Source organism: Colias philodice, chromosome 19 (genome assembly GCF_061535455.1).
Source record: "Colias philodice isolate Cphi_HAF_F1 chromosome 19, ilColPhil1 Martin Lab GWU primary, whole genome shotgun sequence".
NCBI classification, from domain to species: domain Eukaryota; kingdom Metazoa; phylum Arthropoda; class Insecta; order Lepidoptera; family Pieridae; genus Colias; species Colias philodice.
The window spans coordinates 10,716,736-10,736,131 of record NC_143104.1 but is presented as its reverse complement, the minus strand read 5'-3'; the positions used below and the strand labels follow the sequence as shown (position 1 = coordinate 10,736,131).

At 37.8% G+C, this 19,396-nt stretch overlaps 1 protein-coding gene and 1 long non-coding RNA gene across 2 annotated transcripts in view; one reads left to right on the top strand and one right to left on the bottom strand.

The window, feature by feature from the left end:
- Window positions 1-19,396, top strand: part of LOC149480175 (uncharacterized) — a 204,404-nt gene that overhangs the window by 21,420 nt on the left and 163,588 nt on the right. The gene's annotated exons all lie outside the window — the stretch shown is intronic.
- LOC149480183 (fibrillin-1-like) overlaps window positions 1-19,396 on the bottom strand; it is a 62,644-nt gene that overhangs the window by 6,801 nt on the left and 36,447 nt on the right. The window contains exons 25-46 of the mRNA XM_089707145.1: window positions 18,269-18,421; window positions 17,551-17,731; window positions 16,529-16,721; window positions 15,805-15,978; window positions 15,279-15,445; window positions 14,737-14,876; window positions 14,300-14,416; window positions 13,749-13,895; window positions 13,378-13,494; window positions 12,995-13,098; window positions 12,404-12,662; window positions 7,831-8,155; window positions 7,490-7,607; window positions 6,743-6,858; window positions 5,360-5,529; window positions 5,019-5,220; window positions 4,673-4,792; window positions 4,072-4,229; window positions 3,701-3,801; window positions 3,082-3,321; window positions 2,256-2,475; window positions 403-576 (exon numbers count right to left, since the gene is read on the bottom strand). Coding sequence (XP_089563271.1) covers window positions 403-576; window positions 2,256-2,475; window positions 3,082-3,321; window positions 3,701-3,801; window positions 4,072-4,229; window positions 4,673-4,792; window positions 5,019-5,220; window positions 5,360-5,529; window positions 6,743-6,858; window positions 7,490-7,607; window positions 7,831-8,155; window positions 12,404-12,662; window positions 12,995-13,098; window positions 13,378-13,494; window positions 13,749-13,895; window positions 14,300-14,416; window positions 14,737-14,876; window positions 15,279-15,445; window positions 15,805-15,978; window positions 16,529-16,721; window positions 17,551-17,731; window positions 18,269-18,421 — 3,696 coding nt within the window. The remainder of the gene's footprint in view (window positions 1-402; window positions 577-2,255; window positions 2,476-3,081; window positions 3,322-3,700; window positions 3,802-4,071; window positions 4,230-4,672; window positions 4,793-5,018; window positions 5,221-5,359; window positions 5,530-6,742; window positions 6,859-7,489; window positions 7,608-7,830; window positions 8,156-12,403; window positions 12,663-12,994; window positions 13,099-13,377; window positions 13,495-13,748; window positions 13,896-14,299; window positions 14,417-14,736; window positions 14,877-15,278; window positions 15,446-15,804; window positions 15,979-16,528; window positions 16,722-17,550; window positions 17,732-18,268; window positions 18,422-19,396) is intronic.

Sequence of the window (19,396 nt, the reverse complement as noted above, 5' to 3'; positions counted from 1 at the left end):
ACGTGCTAAATCTGAAGTGGACCTATTTAATGTTAATATTGTATCGTTTGTCTCTAATTGTACCTTATTTTTAAGTCAGACTTTGTAATAATTGTTATCTTTGTGCGTTTTGGTATGTTTTGTACTGTAAGTCAAAGATGTATAAATAAATAAATAAATAAATAAATTACGTGTCATTACGTGTGATAGTGTTACCGCGTGTGATTACGTGTCATTACGTGTGATAACGTGTCATAGGGTGTGATAGGGTGTGAGCGCGTGTGATTACGTGTCATTGCGTGTGACTGCATGTGATATAGTATTATTGCGGGTCATCGCATTTGATAGCATATGTTACGTGTGATTGCGTGTTATTGCACATGACATACGTGTGTGTATGTGTGTGTGTGTATCTTGACTTACCTATACACGCGTGCAGGTCTTCACTCGGCTCGTAACCCGCGTCACAGTCGCACGTGTATCCCCCGTCCGTGTTGATGCACACGCCGGGCGCACACTTGTCGCTGGTCTCCGCGCACTCGTCGACGTCTTCACACGCGTCTTCGGCGTCATGCGGTGCGGATGTGCGTCTGTAGCCTGATAAAGTGAAAACATGCTTAGTAATACGATGGTTAGACTATTATTACTGTACTGTATTTCCTTTCTGATAATAAAGAGTTTTGATTAATTCATTTGTTTTATTTAACCTGGTAACCTATTAAAAACTCGAATTTCTATTACCCGAATCTTAAAACCCCGAAAACGGTTGTTAGAACTTTTAAAAGACAGATGTAATGAATGACAAATTTTTAAAATTCCTTTTTTAATTTCCCAGATGAATCAATTTCCAGATGCACCAAAACCAGATTTTTAAAAAGTATTTTTTTGTTTCCCGTATTCTCATTATCCAGATCTCAATATACCAGATTCTCAGAATACTTTTTTTTGTTTCCCATCGTACCATTTTCCAAATAAACTATTGCCAAATTTTCATAATCTTTTTATTTGGTTCCCATATAATCGTATAACAGATAAACTATTGCCAGATTTTCATAATCTTTTTATTTGATTTCCATACAATCGTGATTATACTATTACTATCGACTGAAAATAAACATTGTCAGTAAGTAAATTTATTGTTTTACTTGTCCATTACAGACCGGTTTTAGTGTCAAAGTCGACTCAGTAGGTTAGATTTGAACTACGACCCCCACGCTAGAACTGACTCGCTATTGTTTTACTTGCCTATTACAGAAAGGTTTAAGTATCAAATTCGACTCAGTAGGTTAGGTTAGGTTTGAACTGTGACCCCCCATGCACGAGCCGAGCGAGCGAAGCGAGCGTGCCGCGGCAGCGGCCGGCGAGTGCCAGAACCGACTCGCTATTGTTTTACTTGCCCATTACAGAAAGGTTTAAGTATCAAATTCGACTCAGTAGGTTAGGTTAGGTTTGAACTGTGACCCCCCATGCACGAGCCGAGCGAGCGAAGCGAGCGTGCCGCGGCAGCGGCCGGCGAGTGCCAGAACCGACTCGCTATTGTTTTACTTGCCCATTACAGAAAGGTTAAAGTGTTAAAATTTATTCAGAAGGTTAGGTTAGGTTCGTGCTGCGTCCCCCTGGAAGGATTACGTTTTGCTGGATATCGTTTATTGGAATTTCAAAAATCTGGACATTGTTTGTCTGGATATCAATTAACTGTATTTCAAAAATTTGTGTTTTAAAAATCTGGCTTTCGTGCATATGGATTACGGTCATCTGGATTTTGTGCATTTAGATTTCGTATGTCTGGAATTCATTCGTCTGGATTGTAAAACGTCGTACAAATAAAGAAATGGGCAAATGAAATTCGGAGTTGCGATTATATGGCAAACAAAACTTCGAAATTTTAAAATTCGGGGTTATGAAAAAATGTCCAAACGTTTTCTGGATTATGATATTCGTAATATTAAAATTCGAGATTAAGATAGGTAACCATTTAACCTACTAGGCCTATTTTCCCTTTAAGTTTATGGTTGAATTGCACTCTAATTAAAAAAGAGGAATGTAAGCTGTAATTTTCTTATTATGTGTAAAGAAAGAAATATGGCTGCAATGAACAATCGAAATAAGTTGTATTTGGATGTAATGCTTTTATAAAAAGCCCCTGTTTGCACTTAACTTTGCACTTAAAAATTCTTATAAATTAAAATGAAGAAAAAATGCTTCTTTTAATTTTTCAAGTACACCACTATTTTTACATAACACGTTACACCACTATCACTAGCACCAACACCCACCTTCCGGACACTTGCAGATGTAGGAGCCGACCACGTTCTCACACGCGTGCGGACACACGTCCTCGTCGGCCGCGCACTCGTCCACGTCCCGGCAGTGCACGCCGTCGGCCGCCAGCGCGAACCCGAACGGGCACGTGCAGCGGAACGAGCCCAGCGTGTTGTGGCAGCGGAACGAGCAGGACGCGCGCCCTTCTGCGCACTCGTCTATGTCCACGCATGTCTGGAAACGGATGTGTTAAAAACATGTTAAACGAAGTTTAGTGAAAATTAATGACTGTTTTGTATGTCATTATAAATGCGAAAGTGTTGAAGTGAAAACTTCTTTAGCGGCGTTGAGCACTTTTTCTGTAATGGGTATAAAATCTTAAACTCGCGTCAGGACACGTGACCTGATCGAAAAAGCGTAAGACGGATGGATATCAAACATGCTCAACGTTAATAATCAAGTTTTCACTTCTGCCGGCACTCCCGGAGTGCAACCCGTCTTTTTTTTGAGTTCTTTTACGTCACATTGTAGAAGGCTAGATAATGTTATAGGTTACCTTTTTGTGATGTAATTTGTAAAACATGTAATTCCCGTGGAAAGATCTATTACAATGCGCATTTGAATTTTTCCGAAACCTATTATTGCAATACTTATATGACAGACACTATATTATTAAAAATGTGATATGCATATCAATTGTTAACTTTCTTTGACCGAATGAACAAAATCGTGAGCGCAAAGCTCTAAAAGATAATAATATAATATCTCTGTACCATATAAAAGTTTACAGAATCACGACAAATTAAATCACTATAAACACTGTTAAACACTGTAACTGACCTGTTGCGGTCCCTGCGTGAAGCCCATATTGCACCTGCACTCGTACCCGCCGGGCGTGTTAGTACACGTCCCGTTGCCGCACACGCGCGGGTCGGCCGCACACTCGTCCGCGTCCACACAGGCCAGCCCGCTCGGGTCCAGCACGTAGCCCGCACCGCACTCGCAGCGGAACGAGCCGTCCGTGTTCACGCAGCGCCCGCCGCGGCACACGTCCGGCCGGACTGCGCACTCGTCCAGGTCCTACACAATATTGAGCTCAAATACACACACAGATCGATTACAGAAATGTGCACGAAGAAACACTCAGACGCAAAATATACACGCGTGTACACGTATATAAATAATTATAAAAAGCAATTTAAGACATTTTTAAAAAATCGATGACGAAGCGGCATTCGAACTCGCGTCTTTCGCCTCGTCGGATAAGAGTAAGAAATAAAGAGTAGAAAATTTAAAAAAAATCTCATTTATAAATCATTTCAATGCTATAAAATTAAAAAATATATCAAACTGTATAAAAAAAATTGAGTCTATTTTACCGATTTTATGAATAATGTACTAGTACAATCATAACACAACTGAATGATTTAAGAAAAGTAGAAATAATTCTGTACTTTACCTGTGTAAGATTAGGTCTTCCCATTCCACCTTGACAAATACGTAAGAATTCCGGTGAGTCAGGCGTTGGGCAACGTTCACAATATCTACCCCATGCAGCACCTGAAATATTTAAGTAATCATTTATTTAACATCACAGTAGCACTATGCTCCTGTGAGCTACAGCTACCCTGTGGTACAGCTATTTTGTCATCTCTCTGTCTTATATTTTGAGTTTAATCTTTCTAAAGTAGGCAAATTTCGATTTACATGTGGCTGATAACATCCAATTGAATTGAAAAGTCTTTAACCTCTATATCTATGTATAAGTCCATCCCTATGGGACAGACATTAACTAAAAAGATGGGAAGGGAATACTACTCCCCCCCTTACCTTCAGAACAGCAGCACTCCGGGCGTCCCAGTTGCAGCGGGCGCGCACGATGACACCTCCCGTTGGACCACTCGTCGTAGCATAGCTCCTTGCGCTCGTCCACACAAAGAGCAGCCGCTTGGTCGAACCGCCAGCCGGCTGGACAGTCGCAACGGTAGCTGGGGAACACATTAATCGGGAATAAGTTTAAATTAAAATGATATCTAAAAAATGAACTTTTCTTTTGAGTTCAGTACGACATAATTATATGTGTTCAGTATTTGCAATATTTACTTTTTTTCCCTAAATTATTATTATAATTGTCAATGTTGTCAGAATTCATAATGTCAAAATTTGCAATCGAATCATTTATCTGTAAAACCAAGAATATCATTGATATACAATAAAAACAGAATAGGCCCTTAAACACATCCTTGAGGTACACCACACTAGGTATAATCTAATTTGGAAGTTTATCTCATTGATCTTCTGAGTCCTAGTAATAATGAAGCTCTGTTTCCTATTTTCCCCAATAATTATCTCCGCAAATCAAGTACGTCGAATTTAACTATTCAATAATAAATCATAGTGAACTAGATCGAAAGCTTTAGTTATATCTCACCCGCCATTAAAGTTGTGGCAGTCCCCGCCGGCGCACACGTACTGCAGCTCGCGGCACTCGTCGCGGTCCACGCAGCGGCGCCCCGCCAGCCGCCAGCCCGCACCGCACGAGCACTCGTATCTGGGCACAGAGATATATTGGTTTATTATTTGGTGTATAAGTGTCAAATTAGTTATACATATAAGTACATGTGCTGGAACTGTAGGACAGCCTGACAGTGATCGAATTTGTGTTTATGATTTCCTATTTCTTTTTTGAAATGTTCTGTGTTTTGTCATTATTTCTTGTTAATTGTGTGTATTATCACTCGCAGCTGCCCCCCCCCCCCCCCCCACCGTGCACTCACCCGCCGTTAGTGTTGGTGCAGGACGGGGAGCCGTCGGGGCCGCAGGGCGCGGGCAGCTCGGTGCACTCGTCCACGTCGCGGCAGTTGCGGCCGTCCGCCGTCAGCGTGTAGCCGCTCGCGCACTCGCAGCGGAACCCGCCCACCGTGTTGCGGCAGCGCCCGTTGCGGCACACCATGCCGCCCTCGCGGCACTCGTTTATGTCTGAAAATTAAAAAAAAACAAATTCAAATTCAAATTCAAATTCATCGGTCATTCAAGTTCATCATTCACGGGTCGCGAATAGACCACTTGGGTCTTATAGGTGATTTATGCGCCCTGGGTGGAGCACACCCGCACTCACCAATACAGTCGTTATTAGCGCCGGGTTTGAACCCGTCATCGCAGTGGCACACGTAGGAGCCGGGCCGGTTCTCGCACGTGCCGTTGCGGCAGAGCGGCCGCGGGCGCGAGCACTCGTCCACGTCGCGGCACGCGTTGTCGCGCAGCGTGTAGCCCGGCTTGCACTCGCATCTACACACGAGATATTCAACCTTATAGTGCTTGTTTTAGAGGCGATTTTGTATTGAGATAATACATCATTGGCAAAATATGTATTAAAGATAAAATAAATAAAAACATTGCAGAAACCAACCATACAAGTAAAGGGGGCAAACAAAGAAGGACGGATTAGTTGTTACTCCTATCTGAATAATGTACTGAATAAATTTTAGTCATGAAAATGACAAGTACACTGGTCTGAACAATTGGAAGAGTAAAATACATTATGATAGCACGTTCTGAATTTCAATATATTTTTATCAAAATTTGAACCGATTTAATTATATTATTAAAATGAAAAAAATATACAATTATACAGATATAGTATACATGAAAACAGGACAACCTTTCAGAAGTGAACAATATAACGATAATAACAATTTTAAGTGCCATTGAGCTATCGTAAGCAAAACAAACTGTACACTAAGCTATTCCATGGAAAAATATACACCTGTATAAATAACACATCCTATCCAAGGGTCAATAGGGTTCATCAAAATAGGTCACTTCTTTGAGTGATAAGTAACTGTTTAGATTAGAATAAATATTTATGATATTATATTCCATTGAAAATAATTTCCAGTGCGATGCATAAAACATATTAAAATAAACATCTTATTAGAAAACTCTGCAGAATATAAACATAGGCAGAGTTTAGTTACGGACAATTGCGCACAATTGCTAGTCTAATTATTAGTAGTTGCTGTACGTCACATTTTGTTTTTGAAGTACACATTTTAGTGCTACAATTTACTGGACTACTTTTCTGTCTATTATCTACAAATACGTCACAATTTTATGTAGAGACAATACGTATACAGGGTGTCTCACAGACGGTATACGTCGAAGTCGTTTTGTTGCTTAAATATTTTTTATGTTGTCAGCGTATGCAATACTACAAGTCCTTTAGCGCTTAGTACACCATCGGTGGGACACCCTGTATATAACATACTAGTTGTGCCGCGCGGTTTCACCCGCATTACTCCGCTTCTGTTGGTCTTAGCAGTTAGCGTGATGATATAATATATAGCCTATACATATTACTCGTGGATAATGTAGCTTTCGAATGGTGAAAGAATTTTTAAAATCGGTCCAGTAGTTTATGAGCCTATTCATTACAATCAAACAAACAAACAAACAGTTTTCTTCTTTATAATATTAGTGTAGAAATATACAGTATAGAGACCGATAAGAGCCCACAGTGTTGCGACAGTCGCCGTGCTCGCACAGGCGCGCGTCGTCACACTCGTCCACGTCCTCACACTCGTCCAGCGAACTGGTCAGCCGATAGCCCGCGGGACACTGGGAAATAAATTCATAAAAAAGAATTAAAAAAAATTGATACCCAGTTGATGCCGCAAGTCAGTGTCATTCTGTTATCTATAGTATGCTACGGAAAATAGTTTTAGATAATAATATGTAAAATAGATGAAATCATTTAAAATATATTATTGCAAGTGAATGAGAAATATAAAAAACTAGCTTTCCGCCTGCGGCTTCGCCGGCGTTTTCAAAAAAAAACCCGCATAGTTCCCGTTCCCGTGGGATTTCCGGGATAAAACCTAGCCTATGTCACTCAGAAATGATGTAGCTTTCCAACAGTGAAAGAATTTTTCAAATCTGCCAAGTAGTTTCGGAGCCTATTCAATTCATACAAACAAACAAAAAATCAAACCTTTCCTCTTTATAATATTTGTATAGATGTGTGCGTGTACTATAAGTGTACACACGTAAGAAGTGAAACTTTTTTATAACCTTATTTTTCAACGTCGAATCATGCGTGGTTGGGATAAGAACAAGATGGCGTGTAACGGAAAAATGTCACGCGTAACGAAAAAATGTTACACTTAAATTTTTTTCCAACCCCGATAAAGAAGTTTCACTTCAATAATCAAACATTTAGAGATTAAATTTGCATAACACAGCGACAAACCTTGCACTCATAAGCACCGGGCAGGTTGACGCACTGCGCGAGCCCGCGGCACGGCGAGTGGTGCAGGGTGCACTCGTCGATGTCGCGGCACAGGTGCGATGTGTTGTCGTGTTCGTAGCTGGGAAATTATAATAATTCGATATATGTTTATATAGTGTTGACATGGTAATCAATTAATCATTATGGTAATTTTAATTAATTACTACGAAAAACATTTTAATAATATATTTTTTTATCAATATAAGTTTATACGCAAAAAGAAACTTGTTAGCACCAAATTTAGTGTTTTACAGCAAGGAAGCAAGACAAAGCATAGAATTAATAAGCAATGTAGCACCGACCCGTGGTCGCATCCGCACTGGAAGCCGGTGGGCGTGTCGTGGCAGGCGCCGGGCTTGCACAGCTGCGGCATCAGCTCGCACTCGTCGATGGGCCGCGTCTCGTTGGTCCACGGGTTGATGTACTCGCCCGGCTTCTCGCCGCACAGCGCCACGTGCTCGCGGGACCCCCGCGTGGGACACGCCTCGCACGGGGCGCCCCACGCGCGGCCCACGCTGCAGCAGCACAGGTACTGTGTCTGCGGCACGCCCACCGGCCCGCCGCACGTCCCACGGTCCTCGTCCCACTCCAGGTAGCACTGCCGCTGCCGCACGTCCACGCACTCCTCTGTGGACACCACGAGCGTTACACGGGACTGGCTGACACTCCCCTACCCACACCCACACACAGGGCTTTATTTTATTGTCGAGCCAATTTAATAGGCAACATTTGACGTCTATCAATTTTATTTTCGAAGAGAGGTAACCTGCAGGCCGAGACGAACGTCAAAACGCCAAGGAATAGAATACGCTATCGATGGAAATTGACATAAGCGTATGATGTTTTGCCTAAGGATTCGGTCGACCTACCAACGACAAAGACGACCACGAAAAAAATTTTCATCCAGTCGCAATTAAATAAAATTGTGCAAAACACAATTAAAAATGAAATTTAAGAATTTCCTGTCGTATTGGTGTTTTGAAAAAAATTTTTTGAGATCAATTGATAAACAAACAGGTTTTTCATAGAAATGGTGGCTCCTAGAAAAAAATGTATTTAACCTTTTTTATAGATAATTAGATGATCTACAATTTTGGTTCAGGTGATTGTATGATAAACTTACCGTCTCGGCGAAAATCGCAAAAAACCTATTTTTTTTTATTAATTGCCCTCGAAATTTTTTATTTCCGAGTACTAGAATGACGGGAGATTTTAATTTTGATTTTGAACAAATTTCGGCAAGATTGGAATTTTGGTCGTGGTCGTCGTCGTCTTTGGTATTGTGACCGAACCATTACCAAAATGTCATGAGCTTATGTCAATAATTAGCGTTAGCAGTTTCTATTCCATGGCGTTAGGTACGTTTGTCTAAAGGCCCTGTTTAAAAACATCGATTAAAGTGAATTAATCGATACGGACTTGAAAAATTTGTTACAATTCACACAAACACATTTATTAATTTATGATGATTTGTATTCACAAGTAATCAACGCATTCGATTCTAGATGTCTGATTTCGATTTTTAGAGTAACGTCTCCGGTATTTAAAAAGAAAAAAGTTTATTGACACAAAATTGTAGTGACGTCAGTTCTTTAATTCAAAAATTGTTTATTATGTTTAGAATGATTTATCAGTAAAATCAAATCTTAAAATTACTTGTATCGGTCATTATTATTGTAAATATGTAATCTTAAGGGCTTGGTCTAGTAGTGCAAACAAATGCATCCTGTCATCCTATATGTAAATAATACAAATGTACTAAGGGAAAGTTGCTCCACTTAATTTTTAAAAATTAAATCATTCGTATAACTTAATATTCGTAATAAGTACCAAAAATGACAATTTGAAACAATTTTCGTGAAAATTACACCGGGTGATTTTTTTTATCAGTACACAAAATTTGCGAATACTTTCTATTGATATCTTCAACTTCATGTTTATATAACTGATCAACTTTTACAAAGAAATTTGGACGAAATATAAAAAAAAAATAAGCTTTCCATACAAAATGCATAACTCTATACATTTTTTTCGACCTAAGTTTCTTAGTGAAAGTTGTTCAGTTTAACTAATAAAGCGGATAAACAAATTTTGTATATAATAAAAAAAATGTAATGTTTGTGTTAAAAAATTATAAAATAGAAAAATACGCAAATGAAAACAGAAGATATTTATTTCTGACTAGCTTCCGCCCGCGACTCCGTCCGCGCGGATGTCAGTCTTCGCGTCTTCCACAGATTTATTATATTATGTATAATATATAGATTTATATTGATAAACCTAATAAATCTTTTGCTAGCATTTTGATGCTTTATCGGTTGCACTGGATTTATCTCTTTTTTTCAATCGCTTGAATGATATAGGATGGGTCCTTGATGGGCATCGAATGCTGAAGTCTCGAATCAATCAATTCTGACAGTAGGCAATTTATGTAAAATCTTGATAATGGTCCATCATTTTATTTTGCCTAAACGTTACATACTTTTTTATATATTCTATTTTTAACGAATGATTCACTCCAGTCCAAACAGCAAATAAGCAGACTTCTGCTTCTGCAACGTTTAGTTGTCCCTGAATTTGGAAAAAATAGTCATGATTCTTATCTATGACAAAAGTGTTATTTTTTGCATTGTATTTCAAATATTAAATTTTTTTTTAACCGCATCTTCCGCATTCATGTCTTTTGCCGGAATTAGACATTTAACTTCTACTAGTCCCATTTTCCCTTTTTGATATGGGAGTGTAAAAAGTAAATTTTTTAGATATTTCTCGTTATACTTTTAAAAAGTTATTATTGTCATTTTGCTCATTAGGTAAAGTAATTTCGATATCAGTTTTAAGTTTTTTGATACCTGCAATAAAAACGTCATAATCGCCTGCACATACTTATCGATTACACCCTGTATACAATCCACCATCCACATTCATAATGTTTTCCTGTCCTCCTCTCCTTTACGCTGTTCACCGATACATTTTAAATGAGTAAATCTGCTACCACTGAAGGATGTTTCATTGTGATCAGCAAATTTTCACCACTGTTGTCGATTATTTGTTTTTCATTTTTAATCAGCAATTGGGAATCTTCAGTTTTGTTTTTTGCAGATTGGTGATGTACCCTAACAATACGTCGAAAAGGGAAAGCATCAACGAATTATCGTTTTCGTCCTCTTTTTTTATTCTTCGCGTCTCTGTTACTTCTGTTTGTTTAGTTCTCAACACCCACTGAATTTTCTATGTTATTGTGATCTTCCATTACATCTGAGTTTTGATGATGTGATGATAATCCATTCGTTTTAATATTGGTACTTAGAGTTGGTAGACTAAACTAGAAATGGCGGACTAAATTTGTCAGCGCGTCTGTAAGATCAGAATATAAAACCAACATCCTGTATTTAAGTTACAAAATTAATAATCAAACAACATGCCGCTACGTTGAAAATGACTAGAAGAAAAAATTAAAACACCTCGGATCAATTTTGGAGTAAACAAATCATTTTCCCCGTATGGGGATTTCCCCGCATGAACTTGGGAAGTTCAAGTTCTCAATACAAGTTTATATTATATTTCGTATTTCTCAAACGAAATATAAACATTTTTGGAACTTCAAAAAAATTATATTATAAGAAATTTTATGAGCTTACTTTAGTTTTAAAGAAATATACATCCCTTTACTGACACCCCGTAAAATAAAGAAATTGTTGCCAATCACCTTTGCAATCTATTTGGTTTCATTAACTTTATGTTCGAAGATAATTTTTTTTCTAGTAGTTACACGCGTATTTTTTTCGTTTATTTTCCATATCGAAATCAAATGTTTAAAAAATACGAATATTTGCACAAAACTAAGATAAAAATAATCAATTAACAAAAATATTAAATTTAATGAAGTAGAGCAACTTTCACTTCGGTATGAAGGAAAATCGAGCGTAGAACACACGTCAGAACGCTCCGGCCCAAGGAGCGCGACTAAAGAAATTCGCTAGGATTTTTCCTAATTATTTTAAATATTTTTTTAATATTTAAAGAATTATCAAAATTAAAAAAAAATTTTTTTTAAAGGATTAATACTCATTGGTCTTCAACCAACTCGAATAAATTAATGGAAAAAATAACTTTTAGCAGTATTTATCAATAGATTTTGTAAGGCAAAAAATGGGAAATTTAATGAATTTATAACGTTCTAATTAAGAAAATCATAAGTTTTTCGGCAATTGTATTCAGCAGTTTTTAATAACGACTATATAAGGATAATAATGCGCTGATCAGATTGTGTAAATTGTAATCGGTTGCAACGTAGTGAGTGCACAAACTTAGCTCGAAATGTCTTTGGAGGAAAGAGACTTATCTTGAAGGCCTGATTAAGGTAACATAAAGTAACTTTACAAATGTGAAAAAATTCACGCGCATTGCGTATATAACACTAATTGATAAACAAGAAAAAAAAATTCAGTTTATCATTTCATTAGCCGGGAAAAAATTGTCAAATAACTTGTTGAAAACGCAATTTTGCTAGACTGCAGCCTTAATTGAAAAAAGTTAAGGAAATGTGCAGTTCTAATAAAACGAAATATCATGTTATTCTATGTCGTCGTTACTAGGTTAGGTTGTTGAATTTTGTTAAACTGTCAAATGTTGCCTATTAAAATGGCTTTACTATAGCTTTATTTGTTTTGATTTGATTTGTATTAGTTTTTTGCTTAGTATAAACAACAACATAATAATGGTATAAATGTATAAATCGGTTTAAGAATTAATTATCTATCTATAATTTTTAAAAATTTTAAGCCACAAGGCAGATCACAGCGGATCACCTCATACAATGTAACACCCTTATAACCTGTGAATCACAATAAACCATTAGAGTGTGTCACTCACTGCCGCTGGGCATGGCGACGTATCCCTCAGGACACAGGCACACGTAGGAGCCGGGCAGGTTGCGGCACACGCCGGGCCCGCACGCGCCCGCCCCCGCGCACTCGTCCACGTCCTCGCAGCGCAGCGCGTCGGCCAGCCGCCAGCCCGGCCCGCACGTGCACACGAACGAGCCGAACGTGTTCGTGCACGTGCCGTGCGCGCACAGCCCCGCGTGCGCAGAGCACTCGTCGATGTCCGCCAGCGTCACTACGTACGACGGCTATTGACAAATAACACACATTAATAAATAGAAGAATTACATTACGACCCAAATACAGATATAAATTCCACTTCTGATGTCATAATTAAACAATTTAAACTTTCACTTATGAATGCTTGTGAATGAAAGTGACATTAAAATTCAACATAAAAATCTACTAACGTGCTACCAATACCGAAATAATACAATGATGTACTTTCAAAAATATTATTTTTCTGCGATAAAAAGTATTGCAACATTTTTTTTTCCGGAAACTGACCAGATACTCCAAAAAATTTTACTTCATCAAGAAAATAATATATTCAGAAACAATAAATAAATAATTGACTCACAGGTTCCAAAACAGGTTGGTAGCCGGGTCCACCGGGGCAAAGTTGCCGGTACGCCTCAGAGCCGGGCTCCGGACATAAGTCACAGTAGTTACCCCATGCAGCACCTATAGATATAGCGAGATACATACAAGTAGTAATTGCATTCAAAGAAAAATGTATTTAAAGAGTTAAATTTAACTACCAGACTATTAATTAAACAATTTTCAAACATAACAGTTCTAATTATTTATTACTATGCCACAGGTTTTTCAAATAACAAGTGTCAAAAATAACCCATCACACTTAAAATGCATGAATACTATTCACATCAATTTAGAAAACAATCATTAAAATAATTATTATTAAGTTTTTGACCACAGGCAAAGAAACTTCAAGTCCCTTACCAACAGAACAACAGCAAGCAGCCATGGTGCCGTCTTCAGAGAGCTCATCACTGTCCCGACACTGCTCTGTGCCGGAACGGAGATCCACTTTCGCGTAACAACGAGCTTTGCGCGAATCTGGTACAAAATATGCAGCTTAAGCATTCGATTCAGTACACTTTATTACTATGCTATCAAGTTTAGCTTTTTTATGAAATAAACCGACTTAAAAGCTTTTAAACCTTCAATTATAATAACAGACATATTAAAAAATATTCATTTAAAATGTATTTACGCACAATAAACAAAAATATACTAATATCTCTAGAGGGGTCTAACAAGGTTCTATCTTTGGTCCTTTGCTATACATGCAAATAAAGGTATATTCATACCGTAACAAGCAGTTCCATCAGACACAAGCTCGTAGTTGGGCGGGCAGCGGCAAATGTAAGAGCCTTGCGTATTGATGCACTCTCCATACTGACAGGATTGTGGTGACTTGCACTCGTCCACGTCCGTGCAGTTGAAACCAGGCATCACTGAAAATTATTACATTGAATATAATACAATAATTTATTTTCATTTATTTCTTTTTTGTGTGCAATAAAGAATTAAATAAAATAAATAAAGAATTTTATAATGCAATTGCAATTTATTTGAATAATCATATTTTTTGACACTATGATTTTTAAACAGTACTTCAAAGGGTATAGCCATAGATACAAGAACGTGCATTGTTAAAAAAATGTAAAATATTAAAATGATTAAACGTTTTGTAATTAACATTCTATAACTAACTTCCACAAATACATTTCCTATCCATTATTAAAATTAAGTCGTTATTGTAGATAGAAAATAAAATTTAAATTATTGTGTCTATATTATGTACATATCAATGTGTTGATTTCAATTTGGGAACCAAATAAAATATAAAAATACTCACAATCATCAATACTATCAGACTGGTAACCCTTGTCACAGATACACTTGAACATTCCGTACGTGTTGACGCACCGACCGAACACGCACACGTTGTCGAACGTCGCGCACTCGTCCATGTCTGAAAACACAATAAAAAAACATCACAATATGGTAAAATACAATTTAATTTAACATAGTAACATTGAAAAGAAAACTTTTAAGAACCAAAACTTTTTCAGGAAAGTAAAACAAAAGCATATTGTTCCGTCAATAACACAATTGAGAAGGAAACTTGAAAGTTCACAATTTTGAAATTTTTTTCGAAACTTTATAAAACAATTGAATTGGCATGAAGCTCTACGTTGTTGATATGAAATAAACGAAAATTAGACTTTATTTTTATTTTTTTTTATGCTCAAGAATTACAAATTGATTTTCCACTACAAACTTCATACATACCTAGACATTGCTTTCCATCTTGAGATTTAGTAAAGCCGACGTCACAATCGCACTCGTAAGCGCCGGGCGTGTTAGTACAGTGTCCGTTTTCGCATAGAGTCGGGTCATTCGCACACTCGTCAATATCCACACATGAATACCTGCGGAAAATATTAATAAATTCAATATAGGGTGTCCTACCGTTTATGTAATATGTTCAAAGGAGCGTATAGTCTTGCATGCGCTGAGTACATAAAAATTTTTAATAAAATTCCAGACGCATTTTTTTTTTATTAGGTGAATTTTTAAAAGTCTATGTGTACACCCCTAACTGGCAACCCGTCCGTTTAAGATTATGTTTTCATAGATACAATACCCACATTAGCGATATATTATGACGGTTGCGCGAAGCTAATGATGAAAACATAAAATTTACGGAAAAATAACGTCCTCTTCCGTTTCCTCGTCCTCATTCTCATATCACGTGTATGCGTATATGAGCGTATGTGTGCTTATTTTACGTATGTATGTGAATATATTTGCGTGTGTGTGTGACAACTCACCCGTCGCCCTTATAACCAGTGTCACACAGGCACACGAAGGAGCCGTCCGTGTTGCGGCAGGCGGCGCGCGGGTGGCAGCCGCCGTTGTTCGTGAGGCACTCGTCCACGTCCTCGCACGAGGCACCGTCACCGCGCCAACCGTCACGGCAGCGGCATTGGAATGAGCCCTAAAAATACCAAAGTAAATCGTATAGGACACTAATATATAGCCTATAGCCTTCCTCGATAAATGGGCTATCTAACACTCGAAGAATTTTTCAAATCGGACCAGTAGTTCCCGAGATTAGCGTATTGAAACAAACAAACTCTTCAGGTTTATAATATTGGTATATTTATTCCAATGTAAAACTTATAAAAATTATTACAAACTAATATTTTTTATAATTCAACTCGAAGGACCAAACAAAATCCTATCTAACCGACACATTAAGACAATAAATATTTCAATATAAAAAAAAATTAACACCATACAAATCATTGCACCTTTAATAACGAATCCGGCTCGAAGGACCAAAACCAAACTTACCGGCAAGTTAATACAATCCGCCGAGGGGTGACAGTCACAAGTGCCCAGTTCACACTCATCATCGTCCGTACAAGCGGGTCCCTGTTCCGGCTTCACGCTGTACCCGTCGGGACAGCGGCACACGAAGCTGCCGATCGTGTTGCGGCACTCGCCGGCACCGCAGAGGTCTTCAATCTGTAAAAGTGAGGGTAGTTTTTATCGAAAGTTTGAAATTTTTGTAATGTTGATTTGATTCAATTTATTTTAGTACATTTTAAACGCAATTTATTAATTATTTCAGTCAGTAAAGTGTAATAAACGAAGAGTTAACAAAGTAATTAATAAATCGCGTTTAAAATCCGTTAACTGATTTGACTTCTCAATTTTTATTATTGTTAAGATTTCAATTAAAATGTAGTCCTATAAATGACGAAAACATTTTTCTAGTAACAATAATTAGTTATGTCTGTAGCTTTGTCATTATAAAATCAAAAATCAAATTAAAAATGTTATTATTTTGATGATACATGTGTCCGGTTGAAACTTGCGTGTGCATAATCGTGTACGCATGCGATATGCTATATGGTGTGTGTGCTTGTGTATGTGTTTATAGTTATTCTATTCAACTGTGTGTGCGCGTATGTCTATAGTTATGTTATGTATATGTTTATAGTCGCCTCATATCAGCGCACTCGTCAACATGTGTGTGCTCATGTCTATAGTTATGTTTGTGTATGTGTCTCACATCAGCGCACTCGTCGATGTCGAGGCAGGTGGGGCTGGCCCCGGGCGGCGCGGGCAGCAGCCCCTCGGCGCAGGCGCAGCGGTAGGAGCCGGGCGTGTTGCGGCACTCGCCCCCCCCGCACACCCGCGCGCCGCCCCCGCACTCGTCCACGTCGCGGCACGTGCGCCCGTCCGCGCGCAGGTGCCACCCCTCCCTGCAACGTTACACGTTGTAACACTTACAAGCGACACTATTACACATTTATTTATCTAAGTGACATTTATAGATATGTAATAAAATAATATGCATGCTGTTTAATAACAGCTAAACATGCAATATTATATTTTAAGTAATAACACCTTGAAATACCATGTTTAAATGCAAATAAAGGATTTATTTATTTATTTTACGGCATACGCCAAACCATATATATATAAAACTTAACTCTATACGTATCACTATGTCCTTAACTCTAGATACCTCTTACATTCTTCACCTATGGATCGCTTCAAATAACGGCGTTATAACATTGGCACTGACATAAAAATTTAAAAAAGAGCGTGTGTGCCGAGCTCACATGTCAGAAGTGAAACTGCTTTAGCAAGATTCAAATACCAACATTACCTTACTCGTAGTGGCGGTATTGTCATGACACGATCTTGAAATTTACTTTAAATGCACCTAAAGAGGTTTTACTTCAAAACTAGCCTCACAATCACACAAAAAATTATCCAAAGCCTAAATCTATAAAGAGAGGATTTTCTAATAAGAGATGCAATAGACTTTGAAAATTACTTTCACCAAATAAGTTTATAACTTCAATGTATCTTATGCATATATTGACGACCTTTTAATAAGTGATTGTGAGTGTTGTTGTTTATAATAAATTGTTGTGAGCATATCTCGTAGATAATTAATCCATGGTGTAAACTTTTAATTTCGTTTCATACGCCGCACTTATTACACCAATTTCGCATAACAAAAAAATTGGGTTGCATTATTTTACAATACAAACTTATCGCCTTTAATAAAAAAACACTAACCTGCACACACAATGATACGACCCTGGCGTGTTCACACACTCGTGCTGACATCTCGTGGGGTCCTCCGCGCACTCGTCGATGTCCTCGCAGTGCGACTTGACCGTGGACTGCGCGTAGCCCTCGTCGCACACGCACTGGTATGTGCCCATCTGGTTCTCGCACGCGCCGTTGCTGCATATACCTGTGTTATAAATTTGTTATAAACCTAATATGTTATCAAAAAAAGAAATCAATTAATTTTTGAAGTGAAAACTTCTTTAGCGGCGTTGAGCACTTTTTCTGTAATGGGTATAAAATCTTAAACTCGCGTCAGGACACGTGACCTGGTCGAAAAAGCGTAAGACGGATACCATTACAAAATATCAAACATGCTCAACGTTAATAATCAAGTTTTCACTTCTGCCGGCACTCCCGGAGTGCAACCCGTTTTTTTTTTTTTTCAATTGTTTGGGACACCTTCAAACATTTAATAGTAAAATGTGTTACCAACACCATAGTAAACTTTAGACTAAATAAATTATTATATGATCTATGAAGTTGCTCGATCCGGCTTTACCATGATTCATGTTTTTTGTTATTTTTTACAAATTTAAAAAAAAAATTCTCATAATCCAAGTAGAGACAAATTCAACACACCAAGAATCATTAAAATTCGTTCAGTCTTATATAGATGTTTTTGTGTCCTGAAACAATTTTCCCCAACAAATGAACCACCTACCGGAAGTAATAGAGCACTCATCGATATCCTTGCAGGAGAGCCTGTTGGGCGCGAGCTCCATGCCCGCGCCGCACTCGCAGCGGAACGAGCCCGCAGTGTTCACGCAGCGCCCGCCGCGGCACAGCGTGCGGTCCTCCCCGCACTCGTCGATGTCTGCAAGCATTTCATATTTGAAATAAACACAAATAAAAGAAAATGATTTAAATTTTTCATCCACTGTTATATCATTAACTATCAATAGCTGTTGAAAAATGTGCAAACGTTTTTTTTACGTCACAGATGTTCACCGAGTGATTTCCCCTTTTAATGGTATCATGCTTCACAGACTACACACTTCAATGTGTATTTTTAAGTATTGTAGTAAGTAAGTATTGTAGCATATAAGTATTGTATAAATTGTTTTTCATTATGTATGTGTGAGGCTATGTGTCATAAAATAAACGTTTTTTCTTTCTTTCTTCTTTCTTTCAAATAAGGTTGAAAATAATATTGATGATGAATTTTGATAATATTATTCTATCAGCTAACAATTTCAATACCAGACACTGTTTTATGATGATGTGATAATTAATCGACAGTTTTATAAATGTTCGATAGGTACCAAAACGGGCAAACCTAACTTCGTCATCCATAGACATTCACAACAAAGATTACTAACATAGTCTGGCACAAAATAACAAAGGACATTACGATGAGATGTAGTGATAAATCAAGCTGTAAGTGCTAACTATAAGTAATACATGTGTTTGTAATTTTGTAGCTATTTAATTTAAGGCATGTTTTATTTCAAATATACGCAGTATTTAATCAGCAGTCTAAGTGTTTTAATCCTCTCCCGAGGCACTACCTCATACCGAAATGAAACACAGTTACAGTAGAGATTCTACAAAAAAATCTGTATTATTTGTTGCCTACCGAAATAAACAAGAAACAGTATGTAATCCAAACACAGATTGCTGCAGGGTTGTTTGAATTACATATCAATACGAGAACAATAGAGTCAATACCTCCAATCGGTCTTGACAGAATACCAGCGCTGTAGTCGCAGCCTATTACGACTACAGCAGACAGCGTCAAGACCCTTTTCTGGTAATGCAGTGCACACACAATACGAAATTCTCGGCAAAC